Raw genomic sequence first — 22,923 nt, 5'->3', positions numbered from 1 at the left:
CCCTGCTGCCTTCTCCTTCCCCCTGCCTGCCTGCTGGCCCTGGCCCGGGCTCTGCCCTGCAGCTGCCCCCCGCAGCGCCCGCCCTGCGCAAACAGGCACCTGCCCCACTCGGCCGGGGCCCGCCTCTGCTGCCCCCTACCTCCCGCCCAGCCGGGCTCCTGAGGGCCCCCGCCGGCCCCCAGCGGGAAAGCCGCAGCCGCCTTCCCTCGGCAGATGGCAGTCACGGCTCGCTGCGCGGGCTGCCGGGCTCCACGCCCCGCCGGGCTCGGCGCTGCCTACTGGCGGAGGGGCTGGTGCTCTGCGGGTGCCGGCGGCCCCGCGGCAGGGTGGGGCGGAGGGGGGGGCGCGGAGCCTTCCCCCGGGATGGAGCTGCCCGGTGCCTGCCGCGCTCGGCTGCAGACAGCCCCTGCTGCTGCTGCTGCTGCTGCTGCTGCTCCTCCTCCGGCTCCCCCGCCCCCGACCCCTCGGCTGCCGCGGGCCAGGGGCTGCCACATCGCCCGGCCTCCCCAGCCCACCCGTCCGCCTTCTCCCTCCCCCCACCCCCACCCTCGCTGCTGACGTCTGGCTCTGCCCGTCTGAAAACTCCGCGCCGCGGCGGATGCGGCGGCTTTCAGGGGCTCGGCAGCGGCAGCCGCGGCGAAGATGGTGGCGGCGCCCTGCGCTCGCAGGCTGGCCCGGCGCTCGCACTCGGCGCTCATCGCGGCGCTCACCGTGCTGCTCCTGCAGACCCTGGTGGTGTGGAATTTCAGCAGCCTGGACTCCGGCGAGGAGCAGCGGGCCGGCGGCGGCCGGGAGAAGCGGGACCGGGGCGGCGGCGGCGGCGGCGAGCGCAGCGACCACCGGGCGCATCAGCACCGCAGAGGACCTGCTGCATTCCACGGCAAGGCGCTGGTAGGTGCTGCCGCCCCCGCTCCGTTCGCAGCCAGCCCTGGCACGGGGGGACCCGAAGGCTGCAGCGCGCCCCGGTCTCCCCTTTGCGCTTGGCTAGCTCGGCGGCGGTGTAATTAATCGACTCTCCTGAGCAGGGTCGGGTTGGCCCCTTGCAAGAGGCATTCGGGCAGCTTCTTGCCTCTGCGGCCAGCTGCCTTATGGGGGGGGGGGCGATATGAATTTCCAGAACCCCAGGGCTCCTTCGGCCGGGGGTCATAGAGGGGGGGAGGGTGTGAGAGAAAATCTGCGGGTGGCTTTTAAAGTGCAGTCGGGAGAGAAAGGCAAGAAGTTCTGCGGATGGGCGCAGGGTGGTTTTCGTGATCAGTGCATGCGCTGTAAGTGCAGTTAGAAGGCATGGGCAGGTAACTGACTGAGAAGATCCAGCCTGGAGCCGCTCTGAAAACTTTGAAAGAGGCTGCTCCTCCGCCGCAGTCGTCGCTTGAACCTCGGCAATTGGGCTGGGAGGTGGGGAGGGAGAGTCCTGCAAAGTTAGAACGGGATGGGACCGATTTTGTTGTAGTTGCTCCGCTGGCCAGTAAGGCTCCCACCCGCAACCTTTGGAAGTAGCCCTGCTTCAGATGGCACGATCTCGGCACAGAAAGCCTCCTTGGCGCTGGAAAGTGCTGGGGTGGTTCGGAACAGTCCGTGGAGGTGCGTATTGTTTATACATCATTACAGTGACGTATTTGTTTTAATCATTTCTTCCCTCCTTCCCCCCCCCCCCATCTACACCCTGCTTTCGAAGGATTTCAGTCGTGGGAATGGGACCGTGCTTGTTGATTGCGCATCGTTTCATGTTCATGAGGGGTCTTTCGCGCCGGCTGGGCGCTGCGGTGGGAATGGCTTGTTGTATTCATAGACTTGTCACTCACGTTTCCTGTGGTGTGAAAGTGACAAAGGAACAGACAGCGCTGCAGTGGCGTTTTCTACTCCCCTGGCTGCTGGCAGCAGCAGACACAGACCTACTAGACTCCACTTTCCCATCATGTCACTCCTCTCTAGGAATGGAGACTGTCACATTGTTAACCCCCACCCCTTCTCCCCACAGGCTTGTTTCTCTCCATCTCAAATCTTGACTCTGCTCTTGCTCTTCACTCTAGAGCCCTTCACCTTGGAGTGCAGCTTTCCTATCCTATGGAAGAAAGTGATGTAGCTGTTGAGTGTCTCTCTCCTCTTAGGGACTGAACCAGGCTCACAAGAATTCTCTCAAAAGAAAGTGAACAAACAGCAAGGGACCTAGTTATAAAACAGCAACAAAGGAAAATGCTTTAATGGGATCTTCTATTATTAGCAGTCCTCCTCTGAGACTTAATTATATTTTGAAATGTATCGTTTTCTGAATCTTCCAAACTTCAGTCTGGTGTAGTTATCTCACTGATACATTCTTATGGCCTTTATTATGCTGCTTTTTTGCATCTGAAAAACACACAGACACTATTTTTGATTGCACAACTGTATCAGGTACAGCAGGTAACCATGGTGAAATTTAATGCAATAATTTATTAGCCCACTAAGAAGTCAGTTATTTCTTTTTTGCATACTCTCAAATGTTTATTTAAATTGTTTGAGTCTGAATCACTGCATTTTCACAAAAGTAATTAGAAATTAAAAAAAGCTATATTTCTGGATTGCAAACAGGCATGTAATGGTATAGGTTTCCAAAGAAATTTAATATGAAGCCCAAAATGTATTTCATTATGTATAAATGGTATTTAGCATTCTGTAGTTCAAGACAAGCTTCCTTTGTTTATGAGCTTTGCTTTAATAGACTTCTGTGTAAATCTGATATAGGGGAATTTTGCGTTGTCCCTTTTCAGATATGCAATTCTCTCTATATTTATTTCTATCTCTGTATACATCCTAAGAGAGAAAGCAAGAGTCTAGGCTTAGATATGCCTTGTCTTCATAGATAACTGTGGTTGTCCCAACCACAAGTATGTTTTATGAAATCATCTCCTGTAATAAGAATAGATTAATGTTCTGTTGCTAAAATTCAGAGACTGTCTTCTGGAAGATTGCATACACTGTACCTGTGTGTGTGTGTGTGTGTGTGTGTGTGTGTGGAGCTTTTTCAGCTTCCAAATAAAATAATCTAAAATTCCTGCTTACTAAAATTAGCTTTTCTCTTGCTTTATTTTTACAGTCTTCTCACTTAATGACTTGTGTTCTGAAGTTTTACATGTTAAACTTTGCCATCTTTCCCCTAGTATTCTGCTCTCTGCTCTCTTTTTCCATTGATGTCACTCTTTTCAGACCTCATTTTTTCTCAAGCTGTTTCTCCCATCCCCCGGTCTTATATTTAGTTGTTGTCACATAGGGATTTATTTATTAAAGCAAAGTCACAGCTCTGACTTCTTTCAGGCCCAAGAATCAACCTGAAACATGTTTGCATCCATCTGCCCCAGTATAACCAAAAGAATGGGGTAGGCTCTTCCTGAGGTCCTGTGGAGAAAATGTCTGTTATGAGCTCTGAACTGCAAGGGGCCATAAGACCATCACGTACTAGAACATGAAAGAATAAGGCTGTGAAGCCTACGGAAAAGCTCACAAGGTTTTCTTGAAAATAAAGCATTATGAGCTGCCCATACAGCTTTGGCTACTAAAAGTGAAGAAGATAATGTGCTGTCACTCAAAATGCTGAAGTCCTGAAATATTGGCTGTGTGATGCTCACAGTATTAAAACAGATATTTCAGTGCTTCTTACATCATTTGTGGATATGCGTATTTAGAATAATATTTTTATGCTGGCGATTAGCAGTCATTCCTTTATACGTTTGCTTTCATTAAGGATGTAAATACTGAGTGATCTGGCTCCTTTTGAATCAGTGTTTTAGATAACGTGCTGTGTAAACACGTTTTATGAACTTATTATCCTTACACTTGCTACAGCCTGGTCTACTCTTAAAAATTAGATCAATCTAAGTACGTTGCAGGGCTGTGAAAAATTTTGCATCTTGAGCACCGTAGTTAGGTCAATTTAACTCCGAGTGTACACGCAGCTAGGTTGATAGAAAAATTCTTCTGTCGACCTACTTACCACCTCTTGGAGAGGTGGATTAACTGCATCAATGGAAAAACCCCTTCTGTTGATGTAGGAGCTGTCCACATTACAGTGACACAGATGCCACTGTGCTGGTGTAGCATAGACAAACCCTAAGTAACCAGTGGGTGTCACACTAAGCTATGCCACAGTATCTTAAATGTGTTCTGAACCAAACAATAATGTTGTTGTATATAAACAATATACAGATGCTGTGTGTGGATAGATGATTTGGCAACACTTAAGGATGATTTCACAACACTTATGGCTTTGCTTAAACTGCACCCCTCAGAGTGATGACCATCTTTACACTTACTTCATCCGGAGTACACACACCCACTAAGCATCCATTTAATGACTAAAACATGTGCTTGATGGAGCACAAATTGGATTTTTTGCAGATTTCTGGTAGAAATCAAACTAAGTATGCAAGATAAAGAGCTCTACTTAATATTCTGTCAACCCCTTTGAAGTTCGTAGGCTAAATTCGCAAACTACTGACCTACAACTGTCTTTTCCACAGATACATTTTGCATCTCAGGGACAGGCACATGACTGTCTTTATATTTAGGGGGCTCTACATTTGCTTATGTCAGATACGAAATATTAGCAAGAAAGTTTTAAGCAACATAGGGCCTGATTCTGATCCACACGGTATCTTAGCCCTATTAAGCTCTCTGGATCCTAACAGACCACAAGCGACTGCTGGGCAGACCGAAAATGTGCTGGGCTGATTGCATGATAAAACTCTTTGGCCAGAAATGGAAAGAATGTGCTTGTAACAAAATAGAATGGTGTGGCATCAACTTGCATTTGTGGAGGGATGGACGAGGACAAGCCAGACAAAGGTGAAGGTCAATGGAGTTATACCAGTATAAAATCTATGTGGGAGAAAACTCCGGCCTATAATTTCTGGTGCTCTGTTTCTATGTTAAAACACAATTTATATACTGCCTGAGCTGGCTTAGGTTTTCCTTTTCAGCCTAAATTTCCCATAGTTTGCATTTATCAAATTTGTTATAGGATATTTTCAAAAGTTGGCTGGCCTGAGTACAGTAGCTCCATTATACCCAAACAATTCTAGGGCTTAACCATTTCGAGAACATTTTCACACAAAGTACTTTATTCAAAGTACTATATATCCTCTCTGATAATTTTTTTTTCAGTTTAATCATAAGAGCACATAATGCAGTTTGTTCTAGAACATTTTTAGTATTCATTCAGTCTGTTAACTGGGTGCTAGTGTTAAAATACTCATTGGTCTGCCCAAAGGGAAGAACTGAATGTCTCCATCTGTGTCAAATAGTGGATATGTGATCACTTTTCCTCTCTCCAGGAGAGTCCATAATCATATTAAAAATATCTCTAGACTTTTTTTTAGCAAGGGCCACTTGTACATTAGATCCATTTATTTTAACTAATGTTTGATCATGTGGTCTGCAACCAACTTATTTTGATCGTATGGTCTGCAACCAACTTATTTTCTAATGTTTGCACAGAAAATATTTTGGACATTTGCTGAAGGTGGAATTTCCAAAAGCTCTGTCCAAATATTGCCACATATGGCTAAAATCTTTTTTTTTAATTTTCCCTCCTGTTTTTGCTCCTGATCAGTGTGCAGAAATATATACAAGTATTAAAGAATGGCATTTATTTTATTGTACTGAATCAAACACTCAGAAGTAAATAGTGTGGGGTTTTGGTAATCTACTTCTGTAGGAAAAGAAACAATTTTTGAACCAAGTGTTTAAAGGGTATTTAGATGTATTCTAAATGCCATCAGATACATATAATAAGCAATTTCACTTGCAAAATGAAAAAAACTGCATTATAGTAAAAATGTTACCATTGTACCTGGTATAATTAAATGCAAACTGCCAACTTGCCATAAAGAAATAATTTTGAATCGAGCTATTCTGCAAGTGAAAAAATTTACTGTGCTAGATCCCCTGGCCAGCTACAGCTGCAGTTTTCATTACTCATAAGCCAGTTTCCTGCTGTTGTTCACGTTTAATTAAACCGTATTATGGATGTCTTTAAAGAAGTATGAATTATATCAGTAACATTGACTTAAGTGTGTATTTGTAACAATATATCTTTTTACATCCATTCAGGGTTATTTACAGAAGCTTTATGCACTCAGCAAAAAAAAAAAAAAAAAAAAAAAAGTATAGTAATTGATACCAAACAATAATTATGCTACTGTCTGAGAAAGCGTTGATTTTATTTAAAGGCATTATCTTTGAAAGGCACCGCAAAAGTTTTTGCAGGAACGGAGTAAGTGTAATGTTTATGCTTAACAGAATTTTTACATTCAGCTTGGTACTGTGGTGGCAGTGTCTTGTTGTTGGGTATTCTGCGTTATGAGCCTTAAGGAAGGAAAGGAATGTAAATGTCAGCTTCGGGGCTGGTGCTGATTAGATGAATATGACAGGGGAACTTCTGCTATAATTTTAGCTCACACTCAGTGTTGCAGTGACGTGCAGTTATGCATTGCAGTGGATGCACTCACGTTACTTAGCTCTGGCCTCTTCTCCGGAACCAGTTATTGAAAGCAACTGATGTGGGCTGCATGACTTTCTTTAATGCCATGTGTCATACAGCCCCATTGGGTTTTCATTCTTGTGTATAAAATAGTAAAGATGCCAGCACTTTGTTAATATGTCAGTGCGGTGAAATGTAACTGTTGCATCCGATGAAGTGAGCTGTAGCTCACGAAAGCTTATGCTCAAATAAATTTGTTCGTCTCTAAGGTGCCACAAGTACTCCTTTTCTTTTTGCGAATACAGACTAACACTGCTGCTACTCTGAAACCTGAATGTTGCCTGGTGGTGTGTTATACTGTAGGATCAAAGCATTTCTTGAATCATTAGTCTGAAATGCTGTATATCCATATTTAAGAAATTGTATAAGAACACCCTGCTGGCAGCAGCCTTCTCCCTTATTTACTGAGGGGGATGGTGTGGGATTTTGCTTTGAGCATCTTTGCTGATCACCTCTATAGTAGCATGTGAGATGAGAGGGCATTTCTTAGGTAGGTAGTTTCCAAGACATTTAGGCCTATATAAGTTAATACTAACACCTTAAATGCCACACAGAAACCAACAGGCAGCCGGTACAGATTACTTTAGAGCACTGGTGCAATATGATTATGGTGAGATACCTTGCTTAACAAGTGAGTTGCTACATTCTGCACCAACTGTAGTTTCTAAACGGGTTTAAAGTGTCCCCCCAAGTAGGGTGCAAGGTAGCAAGGTCCTTATCTGAGAGAAAAGACCCCCCCACCCCGTTTTTATCTGGGCAGGAGATGGGTATCAAGATGCTGCTGAAAGATGATCAGACAACAATAACTGGGAATTTACCACAGTGCCAAGTTGCTGGATTTTTCCCTAAATCTCAGTTGCTCTTTGGATTTCTTTAATCAGATTTGAGCCTCAGGCAGCTCAGTATCATGCATGTCCCAAGCTTAGTCAGGTACTGGGGAAACTGCTTCACTGCATCATCCGAGTCTTAAGAGAGAGCGAGACAAAGCTGGTGAGGACGGTGCTACCCATCTCTGTTCAGTAGCCCTTCTAGTGACCTTATGTACACATTGAACTAGATGGAGGACAAGATGGAACCCCACACAACTCCACATGAGAGATCACAGTAGAGGAACAATCAACCAACACTACACTTTGGGATTTCAGCCCATTCTACTCCCCCTAAAGTCTACAGGCATGTCCACAACAGTGGTCCCAAAGGTAGCTAATAGGTGTAATAATATTGCTGCAGATTCTTGATCTTAATCTATCACTAGGAGGAGACAGTCAGTCAATGGAACTAGCTCACAATTGTAATGTATGCTATAGAGTTTCAGCCTGATGTAAATTAAGCACCAGATCCTGTGACCCCTCACCAATGTAAGCACACCTGTTGATTCCAGTGGGACAGCGCACCTGAATAGGGGTTAGTAGGATCAGCCCTGTGTAAACAAGGGGGTCTCCCCCCAGGCACCTCCTTGGGCAGCCCTGCAAATGGCCTCTTGCCTCGGTTTTCCTCTTCAGTTCACAGTAAGTCTAATATAAGCATAGAATTATAGAACCATAGGACTGGAAAGGATCTCAAGAGGTCATATAGTCCAGTCCCCTGCACTCATGGCATGTCCTCAAGTCTCACCATCCTGATGTCTTCAACCAGAACTGGTCTCTATCAGTAGTCTTTTGTCCCTCCACCAGGACAGCCAACCCAGCCCTTTCTTCTCAGGCACAAACCTGCTCTTCCTAGAGAGCATTTTCACAGCTTCTCTGGTGGGAGCCTCTCCTGGTTCTTCTAGGCCCAGATCCCCAGCAAGAGGACACTAGCAGGTAAACCTCTCAGCTGCTCCCCTCCCTTCAGCTCTCTGGCTCTTGATTCTGGCTCAAAGCCAGCAGACATTTCCCTCTGTTGCTACTTCCTGCCTTCAGTCAGTCCTGGCTGTCTGGCTGGAGGACATCAGTCATTCTTTCTGACTGAACCAGTCTGCTCCTGCCACTCTTAACTCAGTCACAGGCTTCTGATACCTTCCCAGATGCCTCCCTGCCCTCTCAACTGGCCACCTGGCCTGGAACAGGAGCACTCAGACCAGTTTCTTTTAGTGGGCCTGCTCCCTTATTGCCCCCTGACATGGCAGAATTATAAATTTCCTAAAGAATGGGTCCATAATGAAAATACTGACTTGGCCATTAACCACAGCTTCACTAGTTATCACAAGGATAATAGCACCAAAGTACAACTTTAATAACAATTCAAAAGGGCAGTGGAGATAACTAATCATTTTATAATGAGAAAGGAGGAAAACAATACATTTAGAGGCAGAGAACTGCATAATCATTTTACAAAGCTTTAGCACTTAACAAGACACATGTTAATAAAACAAACGCATCTTTTCGGTAACAGGGAACTAATGTATGCATTATTTAAGAACAGTATTAGAGCCAGATTAAATTGATGGACTCTTGTAGTAGTGATCTCATTAAGTATCTTTTCTGTAGGGATCTGCGAAAGTTTTACATGAAATGGATTTTTATTAATTGGGGTTGTCAGGGAAATTCTTTTTCAGGCCATTGATTATTTTGATTATTTTTTATTATGTGATAGGTCTTTGCAGATGTTCCCTTTGAAATAAAAGCCTCTTTGTGTTCTTGTTTTACCAGGGAGAACCAGTTGTTGTAAAGGAGACATATACAAATCCCATTTACTTGTCATCAGGTATTGCAAATGGCTACTTTACAGTACAGTATAAAATACCCTCATTACCTGTCATTTTTTGGGGCTATATTGAGAAATATTTTTCTAAATGTTTTTCCCTTTGTTTAGAAAGTGCAGTGTACAAAGTGGAGATTTCAGATCCATCTTAATAGTGCTAGATAATGAAACAGGAGCTGTTAGATAAGATTAGATAAAAGCAAGAACTAAGCAAACTATGCAGGTATAGTCACACGCTGATCTTGAGGATGAATTTGGATCAGAATTGCTTCTGATTTTCTTTCTGTAGTTAGAATTTGATCCTGCAGACATTAGAGTCCAGGGGAATTTTGTCTTAATTTCAGTCTTGGCAGGAGGATCAAGTCTTTACTTTTTTTATTCCCCTCCCCCCTCCCCCAGTTTTTCTTACTGGTTGTCTAACGTGCTTAGTCAGAGCTCACTGGAGATTGGTGGTATGAGATGTAAACATGACACCCATGAAAAGTTATTTACGAGATACATTAGTTAGTAATTCCACACTTAACCAATGTAGATGAACTCACTGGTTCTGAGAGAGCCCTGCTTTGTGTCCCTGTTTCTTTTCCTGCTTTGCTTTTTTTAATCTGTAATGGAAATCCTTCAGATATAAACCTCATTATTTAAACTGTTAAAATACTGCGAACGCCAAATAACAAGCAGCCTAATTTTTGCTGAAACAGAGAATACTTTACAATGGGTAAAATTTTCAAAAGTGTCTGCATCCCATTCATAGGCACTTAGACTCCTAAGTCCCTTCTTAGGCTTTGACACTGCACCACAGAATGCTGCAGTGAAAAGAAAAGTGTTAGAGCATGGGACGAGGAGTCAGAACCCTGGGTTCTGTTCTTATGTCTACCAGTAAATTTTTGTCTCATCTTCAGCAAGGCATTTACAGCCTCATTTTCAAAAGAGGACCCTAATTTTGGATATTTCAATTTTTGAGTGCCCAGCTTTAGACCCTTTGTGTCTGGTTTTTCAAAGGAGCTGAGTACTTGCGATTCCCATGGTTAGTTGTTGGAGTTCTGAGTGCTCAGGCTCAAAGTGTCTCAGGTGGGCCACCCAAAAACAATGGTCACACTTGGAAATTTTAGCTTTACCTTTCTGTGCCTCAGTTTCCCCATCTGTAAAACAAGTAGACACAAGCTTACCAACCTCACAGAAGCATTGTGGGTCTCAACTAATTACTACTTGTAAAATGCTTAGAAATCTTCAGATAAGTCTGAGCTAGCTTCTCAGCTGGTGTGCATCGGCATAGTTCCATTGAAGTCAATAGAGCTATGCTAATTCATAGCAGCTGAGGATTTTGGCCTTGCAAATGTAATGATTGTTATAATAATAGTATCAAACAAGTAATTATTATTTTTCTCTTTCTTTTCATTGAAAAATGAGAACACGATTTTCTCTTGGATCAGTGCAAGTAATTCACATTAATGGCCCACATGGAAGCAATATTCATTTGTTCAGTGCCATCTGTGTGCTAGAAACTTTACAGTCATGTAGGAAGACAGGTCCCTGCCTTGAAGAGCTTACAGTCTGAATAGAAAATGTAGCAAGTATACATGAAATAAAATCTACTCCCCAAACTGCTTTGAAATATTACACTTACTCATTGATTCAACAAGGGATTTAAGCACATGACTAACTTTAAGCACAAGGGTAGTTTCACTGATCTCCATGGGACTAACACACCTCTCTGGAACTATTCTTGTGTTTTGATAGGCAGGTGCTTAGGTGCCCTGCTCATAGACTTGAAGGCTACCATGATCATGATCATCTAATCTCCTGCACATTGCAGGCCACAGAACCTATCCATCCTGTAATAGACCCATAACCTCTGGCTGAGTCACTGAAGTTCTCAAATCTTGGTTTAAAGACTTCAAGTTACAGAGAATCCACTATTTACTTTAGATCAAACCAAGTGATCTGTGCCCCATACTGAACAGGAAGGCAAAACACTCCCAGAATGTCTGCTAGTCTGGCCTGGGAGAATGCCTTCCTGACCCTAAATATGGCCATCAGTTAGACCCTGAGCATGGGGGGCAAGACCCACTAGCCAGACATGTGAGAAAGAAGTCTCTGTAGCAACGTAGAACTCTCCATCTAGTGCCCCATCTCTGGCTGTTGGAAATATTTGCTAATAGCCATTGCGGATGGGCCACATACCATTGTAGTCAACCTCATCCTACCATTCCCACTATAAACTTAGCAAGCACAGTCTTGAAAGAAGTTTGGTTTTTTGCCTCCACTACTCCACTTGGAAGGCTGTTCCAGAAATTTACTCCCTGCTGAACTGGGGCTTTAATTTATGAGTGAAGGGAGTAGCCCTTCCCACTCAGCAGCCATAAAAACTGAGGGCCACATAATGCTGCTATGATTTGATTTGTGTAACTGTTCAATTCATCCTTTTGTGTCAAGTACTGAAAGGGCCACTACGGGACACTTATCATGTGACTCTTTATTTTTAGAGAAGATTAGTGGATTCCTCTGAGGGACAAACTATTTATGGCCCTATTTATAGCATGTGTAAATTGGCTTTTTTGGTAGTGGAATTAGAGTAAATGAGTGGTGTTTCCATAAAGTAGATAACCATGTTCTATTTTTCTGGCTGTCACTGAGGTCAAATCTTGAATGCTTCCCTCAGTATGTTCTGTTTTCACATTACTGCTGTTTCTGTATTCTGTTATATTAGTAGAGAGAATTAGTGAAGGGAGCCTTTATTTTGTAAAAGTAATTTCTAAGTAGAGGGATGACACTGTCCAGTTTTAGTTTAACTAAGATTTGTGTCTGTGGGTCATGGACAGTCAGACTTCAAACTGCAGCCTTTGATTGATTGCATCCTTCAGATGAACTTTTTTGGTTTGTGTGGTTGCAGTAGGAGAATTTTTTTTGCATACTTCTGACTTTTTGGTTTTACTTTTCCTAATGTTGTTGTATTTTGAATTTTGTGCTTTCTGAATTTCTCTGAGGTCCTTGTTGTTTTGTGCTTGGAAGAAACCCTAAGATATTTCCAGGGTCTCTAGTCCTCTTGTAGTCCCCCTTGGTGTTTAATGTTTCCCCTATACCTTGATCAATAACTAGCTAAATAACAATCCACTCAGCTGTAGGCCCTTAAATTGAGTCTCCCTGCAAGAACTGCTTGCCACTGGGGACATCTTAATGTTGGAAATTTGTGTGCAAAATTACCCTGTCATCAAAGTAATATATATCCAGTGGCAAAAATACTCAGTGTTAGATTAAAAATAGCAAATAATTTTTACACACACAAGTTAAAATTTTCAAATGTTGGTAATTATAGGTGTGGACTTGCATCCATATTTAGGCCTCTAATTACATTAATGTAGATGCCTGAATGCTGATTTCACCCTTAGATCTCTGTTTAGATGCCTGAAACATAAATATGGAGCCAGGTGTGAGACTTTAGGCCACATTTTCAAACTTGGATGCCTAAAGTATAAAGCAAGCACAAACAAGCAGAAGAAATGTAAATAGAGTGAACAAAGCTGTTAGTGTGGACACCGGGAGAATAATAATATTTTACACTGCAGTGATATCTCAAGTTAGGCATTCGCTTAATTGAGTTTAGTAGCGTGGTTGCATAAATAGAATCTTTGAGATGCTGTCAGCACATACTGTAAGAGCAATAGTACATCTGCACTGAAGAATGAGTTACCTTTTTGGCAGTCTCACAGGAGAGAAGTACAAATCTTGACTGTAATATTTTGGTAAGTCACTAGTTCTTATTAAAATAATAATTAGGATGATAATTATAACTGTACTTTGCTCTCAGACTGAGCTGCTAACTGTACTAGGAAAACAACCCTACTGTATATTCTGTTAAAATAGAGCCCTAGCTCTGCCCTTTTCATTTCACATGTGCGTATCTTGGGAGTCTCACTTGTTTGTCCCCCACATATTTTGCCAGCGTGCTGCTGCTTCAGTTTGTAGAATAAAAGGCTGCATAACTCCCCCATAGGAGGAAGCTTTAAATTCCTGCACATACCAAAGGACCTGCTCCTGTTCCAAATTGGAGGTTTTTTTGTTGACCGCAATGTGATCAAAATCAGGCCCAATATTTTACAGCGCTGCAGTGGTAAAATACTGTGACGAACCCACAGTCACTTGGTTCTTCGTGGCTGTTACCATGCTGCACAGTGCAAGCAGTGACCGTAAAACTCAGTGCTTCTCTTCCAAGGCCCAGGCTCCTATAATATTTGAATTAAAGGAAACTCTCCATCAGTGCATAGGAACAGCCATACTGGGTCAGACCAAAGGTCCATCTAGCCCAGTATCTTGTCTTCCGACAGTGGCCAATGCCAAGTGCCTCAGAGAGAATGAACAGAACAGGTAATCACCAAGTGATCCTTTCCCTGTGTCCCGTTCCCAGCTTCTGGCAAGGTAGCAGTATAGGTTCCATCGCACCAGCCGAGCAGTTATGATCCTACTTAGTAGAGAAAAATACGAGGTATGCACACTAGCCAGCTTGTTACAATGTTCTGTTGGGCTCCATTTAATAAATGAATAAACTTGATTAAAGGCCTATGCATTCATTAAATAGGATTTCAAATATCATTCTATAAAAAACTAGTTTTGTGGTTATACCATCTCTTCCCTCCCCTACTAATAGGAATGGTGATACTATACTTCATTTCTTTTCAAATTAATTTTTTTGACCTAGACCTGCAGTAGTTTAGCTTACTTTAGGGTAGCAAGACATAGGGTTGTCACAGTAACCCCAGGATGGGGGGAGGGGAATTGGAGTCTGAAGTTGCTTCCTTCCTCTAGGTGTTCATCTCACCAGCTGACCAGCCAAGAAACTGAGCAAGGGGCAGAGCTAAGGCCCTAAGTTGCAGAGCAAGACTTTCTTGCCTGGGAAGAGTAGTAATTTCAGGGCAGCAATACAATTGTATGAGCTCTGTGATTGTACAACCAATATAAAACTTGAATAAATCTGACCCTTGCGGTGTTTGACTTTTATACCATTCTTACCGGAGCAGTTCTCCAGATACACCTCATTATATATCATTAAATGTGATCACCATTTTTGAGGGATAATTGGCAGAGAGATGGGGTAAGATTTCATTTGCTTGTTGGGCAGACTTACGATATAATCCTTTTGAGCAAGCAGCACCTCTGTTGCAGAGCCCTTGTGGAACTGTGTTTATGCACATTCTCCATTGCAGAATTTGACTGAAAGACAGCTTTCATGTCCAAATGGTTTGAGCATTTTCTTTTTATATCTTTGGATCTGTAAGAACAGATGATAAAAAGCAGCTATCCCAGGCTCTAAGCACCTTTGGGATAGTGATTTAGAAACACAATACTACAGCTGTGTACAGGTTATTCACATGGCTTATATCTGAGAGCCGGATTGGGCTCTTCAGGCTAAAATGACCCATCAACCCAGTAGTAGTTAGGTTTTTTTTTTTTTAACATTGAAAATCTTAAAATAATCCAATATTATTGATTATTTGCCCTTTTTGGTGCAATCACTGTCAGACAGAAAAACTTATGCTGCAAAAGTGCCATCATTAGGATATTTCATTTTGTTTTGTTTTTTTAAAAAGACCTTTAGGGCAATTTTCCCTCAGTTATACTCGTGTAAATCTGGGGTAATTCTATGACATCAGTGTCTTCAGCTCATCCAAAAGTTATTTTGCACCAGCCTAACCAAGAGGAGAATTTTGGTCTTAAAGTTAAAGTGGTCCTTGAAAAGACTGTGTACTGAAATAGTGTGGAGATAAGATATACACCAGTGACAGAGCATTTGGGTGCTTTTTGAACTGTCACTACAATTTCATAATGAGTCCTAATCAGTCAGATAACATCCTATAGAGTTTTTCTGGTTGGTCTATTTCTGGAGTGTGCAGAAAAAAATAACATAAAGGGTTTTTGGAATTTCGTGGGGCCTGGAATTATCTGAATCGCTATATTCCATGTCCAGTTTAGCCTAAAGGATGTGGACATCTTCCTTTTCCAGATAGGTTAATTTCAATCAGGCTTTAAGCTAAACTCCACTTTCATCAAGAACCTGATCCACAATCCCATTGGCTTCAGTTGGCTTTGGATCAAGCCATATAAGGTATTGTCTATTGAGCTTATTAACAAGTGTTTGCTTTCAAATGTTTGGGTTTATTTAATCTAAGGGCTAGTCTACACTGGCAAGACTAAAGCGCTGCCGTGGCAGCGCTTTAACATGCCTTGCGTGGTTGTGGCAAGAGCTCTCCCAATGCTCTAAAAATCCCACCTCAATGAGGGGCATAGCTTCCAGAACTGGGAGTACAGGTCCCAGCTCTGGGGCGCTGTTTATACTGGTGCTTTACAGTGCTGCAAATTGCTGCGCTCAGGGGAGGTGTCTTTTCACACTCCTGAGTAAGAAAATTGCAGCGCTGTTAATTGCCAGTGTAGACAAGTCCTAATTGTGTTTATTTTCCTCCCTTCTGTTGAATGATTTCTTTTTGTTTTCTGGTGTTAGTCTTGCTGGCTAGTCATAGAACCCAAAACTACTCTGGTTGAAGTCAACCAGAGTTGTGAAATTGACTTAGGGAAGGATTGGGCCAATATATTGGTAACACAATTGCCCAGCAAGTTAGATGTCCATCTTTGTGTGGAATGTTGGTGTAGAGGGCTTCTACATCCATAGTGTCTAGGATGGTGTTTTTAGTTACAATGGATTGTAGTTTCCTCAAGAAGTCAGTGGTGTCTCGAAGATAGCTGGGAGTGCTGGTAACGTAGGGCCTGAGGAGGGAGTCTACATAGCCCAGACAATCCTGCTGTCAGGGTGCCAATGCCTGAGATGATGGGGCGTCCAGGATTTCCAGGTTTATGGATCTTGGGTAGCAGATAGAATACCCCAGGTCGGGGTTCTAGGGGTGTGTCTGTGCGGATTTGTTCTTGTGCAATTTCCATCCCACCATCAACCTCAGCCTGGACCAGTCCACACAAGAGATGCACTTCCTGGACACTACGGTGCTAATACGCGATGGTCATATAAACACCACCCTATATCGGAAACTTACTGACCGCTATTCCTACCTACATGCCCCTAGCTTTCATCCAGATCATACCACACGATCCATTGTCTATAGCCAAGCTCTACAATATAACCGCATTTGCTCCAACCCCTCAGACAGAGACAAACACCTACAAGATCTCTATCATGCATTCCTACAACTACAATACCCACCTGCTGAAGTGAAGAAACAGATTGACAGAGCCAGAAGAGTACCCAGAAGTCACCTACTACAGGACAGGCCCAACAAAGAAAATAACAGAACGCCACTAGCCATCACCTTCAACCCCCAACTAAAACCTCTCCAACGCATCATCAAGGATCTACAACCTATCCTGAAGGATGACCCATCACTCTCACAGATCTTGGGAGACAGGCCAGTCTTTGCTTACAGACAGCCCCCCAACCTGTAGCAAATACTCACCAGCAACCACACACCACACAACAGAACCACTAACCCAGGAACCTATCCTTGCAACAAAGTCCATTGCTAACTCTGTCCACATATCTATTCAGGGGACACCATCATAGGGCCTAATCACATCAGCCACACTATCAGAGGCTCGTTCACCTGCGCATCTACCAATGTGATATATGCCATCATGTGCCAGCAATGCCCCTCTGCCATGTACATTGGTCAAACTGGACAGTCTCTACGTAAAAGAATGAATGGACACAAATCAGACGTCAAGAATTATAACATTCAAAAACCAGTTGGAGAACCCTTCAGTCTCTCCGGTCACTTGATTACAGACCCGAGGGTGGCTATCCTTCAACAAAAAAACTTCAAAAACAGACTCCAAGGAGCGACTACTGATTTGGAATTAATTTGCAAACTGGATACAATTAACTTAGGCTTGAATAGAGACTGAGAATGGATGAGTCATTACACAAAGTAAAACTATTTCCTCATGTTATTTCTCCCCCCCACCCCACCCCCCACTTTTCCTCAACTGTTCTTGTTAACTGCTGGAAATGGCCTACCTTGCTTGTCACCATGAAAGGTTTTCCTCCTCCCCCCCCCCCCCCCCCGCTGCTGGTGATGGCTCATCTTAAGTGATCACTCTCCTTACAGTGTGTATGATAAAACCCATTGTTTCATGTTCTCTGTGTGTGTATATAAATCTCCCCACTGTATTTTCCACCAAATGCATCCGATGAAGTGAGCTGTAGCTCACGAAAGCTTATGCTCAAATAAATTTGTTAGTCTCTAAGGTGCCACAAGTACTTCCTTTCTTTTTGCGAATACAGACTAACACGGCTGCTACTCTGAAACCTGTCTTTATACAAAATGAAGGCCCCAGTCCTGCACTGTGATGTAACATACATGGGGCTCATTGCAGAACTGAGTTGTAAAGAGCGTTAAGAGCCTGTCCCTGAAAGATGCTGACCATTCTCAGTAAAGCTTTTGGAGTTGAGGGTGGTTAGTCTCTGGCAGGATCAGGTACAAATCAAGGTAGAAATATGCTTAAAGAAATATTGCCAGGTTAAAAATCATGTATTTAAGAACACAATGTCATTCCCATTAAGTAATTAAAACTGAAATGATTTTTAAAAACTGATTTAACTTGCATTGGTTTTGCTGTTTGTATTTTGCTTTAGTCAGCGATTTTAGTGTGTGCATTGTTTGTTTGTTTGTTTGTTTGTTTGTTTGTTTTATCTTGAATTTCTAGTCCGTTTCACTTTGAGGTCCTCCTGAAAAAGCACCAGGAAGTAATGTTTTGTTTACAAACAGTGCAAAGGAATATACAGTTCAAAACCTATAATTTGGATAAATCTCATATGATAGTTTCCCTTTATAAATAAAAATGTAAAAATTATATAAAATTCCCATAACTTGGTTTTTGGTTTTTTACTTGCTCTGCATTCTCAAATGGAGATTGTTTTTATGGGCAAACAAATAGCGTCTGTTTAACTCTAATCACCACAGAGAATTGCTACTTTTTTTTTTGTTGAACCCTGCAGTCATTCTCCAACAATGACACTGCATTTTTACGATTTTGAAAAATATAATTTTATAATATAGAAGATTTTTCTTAGGTGAATGAGCATGTTGCTAATTATTCTGCTGACCTTGTCAAATATCTTTCTAAAAAGTTGTGTTAATGGTTTCATCATGTTGCATTTCTAACGATTCTCGTGCAGAAAGCAATACACATTGAATTTTGTACTGTGATTGATTTAATGGAAGTTTTCATTTCAGCTTAAAGGTATGTTAAGTGCATTTACATTTTGGTGGGTTTTTTTAGATAGTACCAGTTCATATCTAACAATTGCTTAATTTGAATTCAGTGAGGTAGGTGGTCACCAGCTGAATCCTTCACAGCTTTGATCAAAGTGAAGTGGAGTGAGGTTTCAGGCAGCCATTGTGGTTGAGGCATCTGCATCACTTTAAGGGGCTAACAGTGGTTCTCAACCTGAGGCCCATGGGCTGCTTGCGGCCCAGTCAGCACCCAGATGCAGCTAGGTGACATCCTCAGGGTCATACAGGTAGTACTGGATGCGGCCCAGGTAACACATATGTGGCCCAAAATGGTAAATAGATTGAGAACCACTAGGCTAGTCCATACTAGCATTTAACTCAAGTTTACTGATTGCCAATTAACTTGAATTAGCTCCCAGCACTTTGGTCTGTGCTGGTCTGGCCAGGGCTCAGCCGGTGTTAAGGTAAACTGTGAACAGTGGTGTCCTGAAGCTGGGTAGTGTTCAGACTAGTATATACAGCACATTAGCTAATGTGAGTTAATTGCCAGTCAATTGATTCCTGTTTGAAGAAAACTTTAGTGGGACAAATCCTGAGAAAAAGGATGGTCTTGTGGTTCAGGCACTGCCCTAGTACTCAGGAGATACAGGTTTACTTCCCCAGCTTTGCTACAGATTTACTGTTTGATTGCAGGCAAGTCATGTGCAGAGCTCTCGCTCAGTTCCTGTTCTGTCTAATGGGAATTATAGTACTTTTTCTCTAACGCCTCTTCAGGGCATGATTTGTCTCTTATGTGTCTGTACAGCACCTATTTCAGTGGGACCCCAAGTTTGGGTCCATGGGCGTATTGTAATACAAATAATAACATTGATATGGTCCTTTGGTCTGAAATGGTGTCTCCATGACAGCTCAGGTCCTGGCACGGTCTGACAGCATGGTTGGTTGTCATCCTTTCTGCTTCTGCTCCTTTCTAGTCTATGGGACTGGCTGGGCAATCGCTACCAGCCTGCCCTTTGAAGATGCTGCTTTCCATTCTGTCAGACTTTCAGCTCCCTCTGCCAGGAGGTAGCAAGAGCTTGTCCTGTCAGTGCCACTAAGGAAGAATTTATTTGTGTTCTATCTACAGGGTCACTTGCATATTGATGAAGTACTGGTGAATTAGTGCTTGCACAAGTGATGTGTACCAGAACCTGCTTAGAGTGAGCTCTGATCTAGTGAAACTCCTGTCTTAGTGAAGTAGAATAAACATCTCTAATTATCTCAGTGCGTTTCAGTAGGCAAACTATAATATAGGTTTACAGCAAACGTCTGCTGTCTAGGGATGGGGTGAATCCAACCCATCCCATTCTATTGCAGTAAAAGTTTCCTCTGGCAGTGGAATGAGGTGTGTTTTAGCATTTGTTACCCATGAAGCACAGAAATGTGTATTTTAGCATTTGTTACCCATGGAGCACAACAATATATATATATTTTAAAGTTACTGTACTGGAGGTGCAACCTCTGCAGAACATCCCTGTCTATTTCTTTAGAGGACTAGGCTGATGTGGATTGATCAGTTAGTTTAGAGATGGGTTGGATGGTGTAAGGAATGTTAATTGCTTGACGTTTGCACTCTGGGGATACGTAGAAGTTTGTGTGCTGAGAGCATTGTAAAAAGGCTGGCTAATGTAGCTAAAATACGTTATGGAGATTTGTCTAGACCAGTGAAATTTGCATTGGTATAACTACGTTAATGTAAAAAGAAAAGGAGTACTTGTGGCACCTTAGAGACTAACAAATTTATTTGAGCATAAGCTTTCGTGAGCTACAGCTCACTTCACTGGATGCACGTTAATGTAATTACACAGAAATGAACCTTTAGTGCAGCAATAGTGCATTGTTGCACAAGCTCCATTTTTCACAGGTTCAGTGTGTCTACATGAGGGGGTTGTACCAATGTAACAATATTGCTGAAGTTACACTGGTGAAAATCTCCCTAATCTGGTATTTGGGAAGCACTGGTTTGAGCAAGCGCAGAGAAAGAGAATAAAATGTGCGTGTGGGAGAACCTGTTGAGAAGAGAGAGCACTGCCTGCACTTACACTGCACGGGCAAGGCTGTGCTAGTGTGTTGTGTGCTGCTTGGTTGATAGCATCACGTAGGAATGTGCACAGATATGAATTCATCATGAAACAATGTGTCTCGGTAACCAGAACTCTAGTGCGGGACTCAAGTGCAAATTATTGCATGGTCTACACTGAAATATACCGCTGTATGACTTTTATTTTGTGGGCTGGATGGCCCAAATCAGGAGAGCAAATTACAAATAGTAGCTAGTTACTAGTGCCAGCGGCAATAATTGTGCCTGGCTGGCCCAGCAGCAGCTGTTTCTATTTCCTTTCTGTTTCAGAGTGGTGAGTAGAAGGGGACCTATTTTATCTTCTTTCTGATAGTTTTGTAATCAGCGTAATTTTTCAGTGGACTGCACACATCTGTGGCCTAAAATCTGTGCTTAGGCTTCATGTAATCAGTGGAAACTGACATTTCTCATATCCCAAGGTTAGCTTGCCATTTGTGAAAGGCACATGCTGCTCTACTCTCCTCTTTTCCTTTTATTTTCATGATTTTATGTTACTTTTTATCAAGTCCTTCTGTTTCCACATGCAAACATGAACGTCATGACCTCTTGTTCATCCCCACCATATGCAAGAGTTTTGTTGCCTTTCTTAACCTAAATCTCTTTAATCCCCCTCCCCATTTTATTGTGTTCAAAAATTTCAAATTTTTAGTCACTTCAGCTGTTGAATTCACTAAGCCCTTGAGAAGAAGCAATTGTATTTTTACTTATGCGCTAAAATGAGCTGACTAAACAAAATGTAACAGATGTTTCCTTGCTTCAGAAAAACATACCTTCTAAAGATGTTAGCCAGCTGCATGTTGGAAGGCAAGTTAAACTGCTGCGCATATATGAAGCGATCCATTGGCCCAATCTTTACTCAAAATTCCCACTAAGTGAATCGGACTGCAGAATGGGATAGTTACCTTGATATTTTTAAATGACAGGATCACAATATTATGTTAGCCAAGAAACTGATTTTCCTTGTGGAAATACTGTAAACACATTGGGACTGATTCTGCTCTTACACTGGTTTACCCTGCTGTAATCTCAGTGACTTGCATGGAATTACTCCTGTTAGATGATAGTAGTATCAGGCTCAGGGTTGCACAGTTGCTGGATGAAGGTGATTGTAAACTTTCATAAAACCCTTGCTATGATGTGATCTAAATAAGTCTGTAAATAGTGCATATCAACAAACATTTGCAAACAAAAGATCAGTGGCTAGAAAACAAACTTTTTGCTTGTGTTTCTTTTTTTTGCTAACCTGTTAAATCTGCGTCCCGGCCTCCTGCCTGTGGCACTTTTCTTTCTCTGGTGCAAATAACTTGCATTTTTCATCAATTGGGCTATTTATTGTGAGATTATGATTTTTGGGTCAGTATAAGGTCAGTAGATGTATGTTGGATGATCAGAGTGGAAATCAGATGAAATCCCGTTTTAAATTAACTTGGGACCTTATTATGCCCATGTAACTTGTGTACCCAAGACTGTACCATCCTGTATGGCTCTCTTGGCTAAATTTAAGCTGAAGGGATGATTAATATGGTATAGAAGCTGTAAACTAAGGAATGGATACTAAAAAAGTCTGATGATCCCTTTAGTACATTTGGCACTTTCAAGGCTAGTTGTAAAGAATTTGAATGACTATTTTTGTGGGATGTTTTGTCTAGTCCTTTTCACCATGCTTGCTTGGAATCTAAGTCCCTGCTTTTGTTAAGATGATTTCTCTGGACTTTCGTGTGAGTTGGTGCGTGTTAAGTGGGTTAGTGTTTAAATAGTGATTATTTCAGGCTATGTTGGTGTCTTTCAGAAACATAAGGTGGGATTGGGGGAGGGGGATTTAATGCATGTGGTTCGTGCAGTAATTACAAATAGAATTTTAGAGGTGTCACTGTCTCAGACCAGCTGCTGCTCTTTGCTTTCAACCCATTGCCTGCTTACCATTTGCAAACTCTGCCCAATGTAGTTTTCATCCCAGATTCCTTTTTGGTGCAAAACTTCCCTTTATTTCTACTTTGTGCTGAGCTCAGCTCGCTGCTGTTACTGTTTCTAATAACCTGAGGAGAAAACACATGGAAACATTTGACTGAATGCTCGGCTGCTATGCTGTGGGATGGCTGCTGCGCAGAGGGCCACATAAGTGAACAATTGTACTGCTGTGTTGAGCTCTTTGCCAGAATTGCGTTAAGAGCAGTGCAGGGCTGAACTTCGGCCACCCGTGATGCAGCGAAACACGCCCTGCACAAGGACTGGTCACATGTTCAGAGGTTAAACTTTTGTATGGGGTCTTCAGTAAACATCAGAAATTTTGTGTTGTTCTCACGCCTCTAAAAGAACAATAATAGCGGTGGCACAAAAGAGAATTGTTGTCACAGACTGGTATCCTCGTCACTTCTCTC

At 42.5% G+C, this 22,923-nt stretch overlaps 1 protein-coding gene across 1 annotated transcript in view; it reads left to right on the top strand.

Annotated features, from left to right (window-relative positions):
- The first annotated feature begins 201 nt into the window (after positions 1-201).
- XYLT1 (xylosyltransferase 1) overlaps positions 202-22,923 on the top strand; it is a 329,653-nt gene continuing 306,931 nt past the window's right edge. The window contains exon 1 of the mRNA XM_038419801.2: positions 202-891. Within this exon, the coding sequence (XP_038275729.1) occupies positions 643-891 (249 nt within the window). The 5' untranslated portion in view covers positions 202-642. The remainder of the gene's footprint in view (positions 892-22,923) is intronic.

Source organism: Dermochelys coriacea, chromosome 10 (genome assembly GCF_009764565.3).
Source record: "Dermochelys coriacea isolate rDerCor1 chromosome 10, rDerCor1.pri.v4, whole genome shotgun sequence".
NCBI classification, from domain to species: domain Eukaryota; kingdom Metazoa; phylum Chordata; order Testudines; family Dermochelyidae; genus Dermochelys; species Dermochelys coriacea.
Note: the sequence above shows the minus strand (reverse complement) of the source record. Positions and strands in the feature narration are given on the sequence as shown.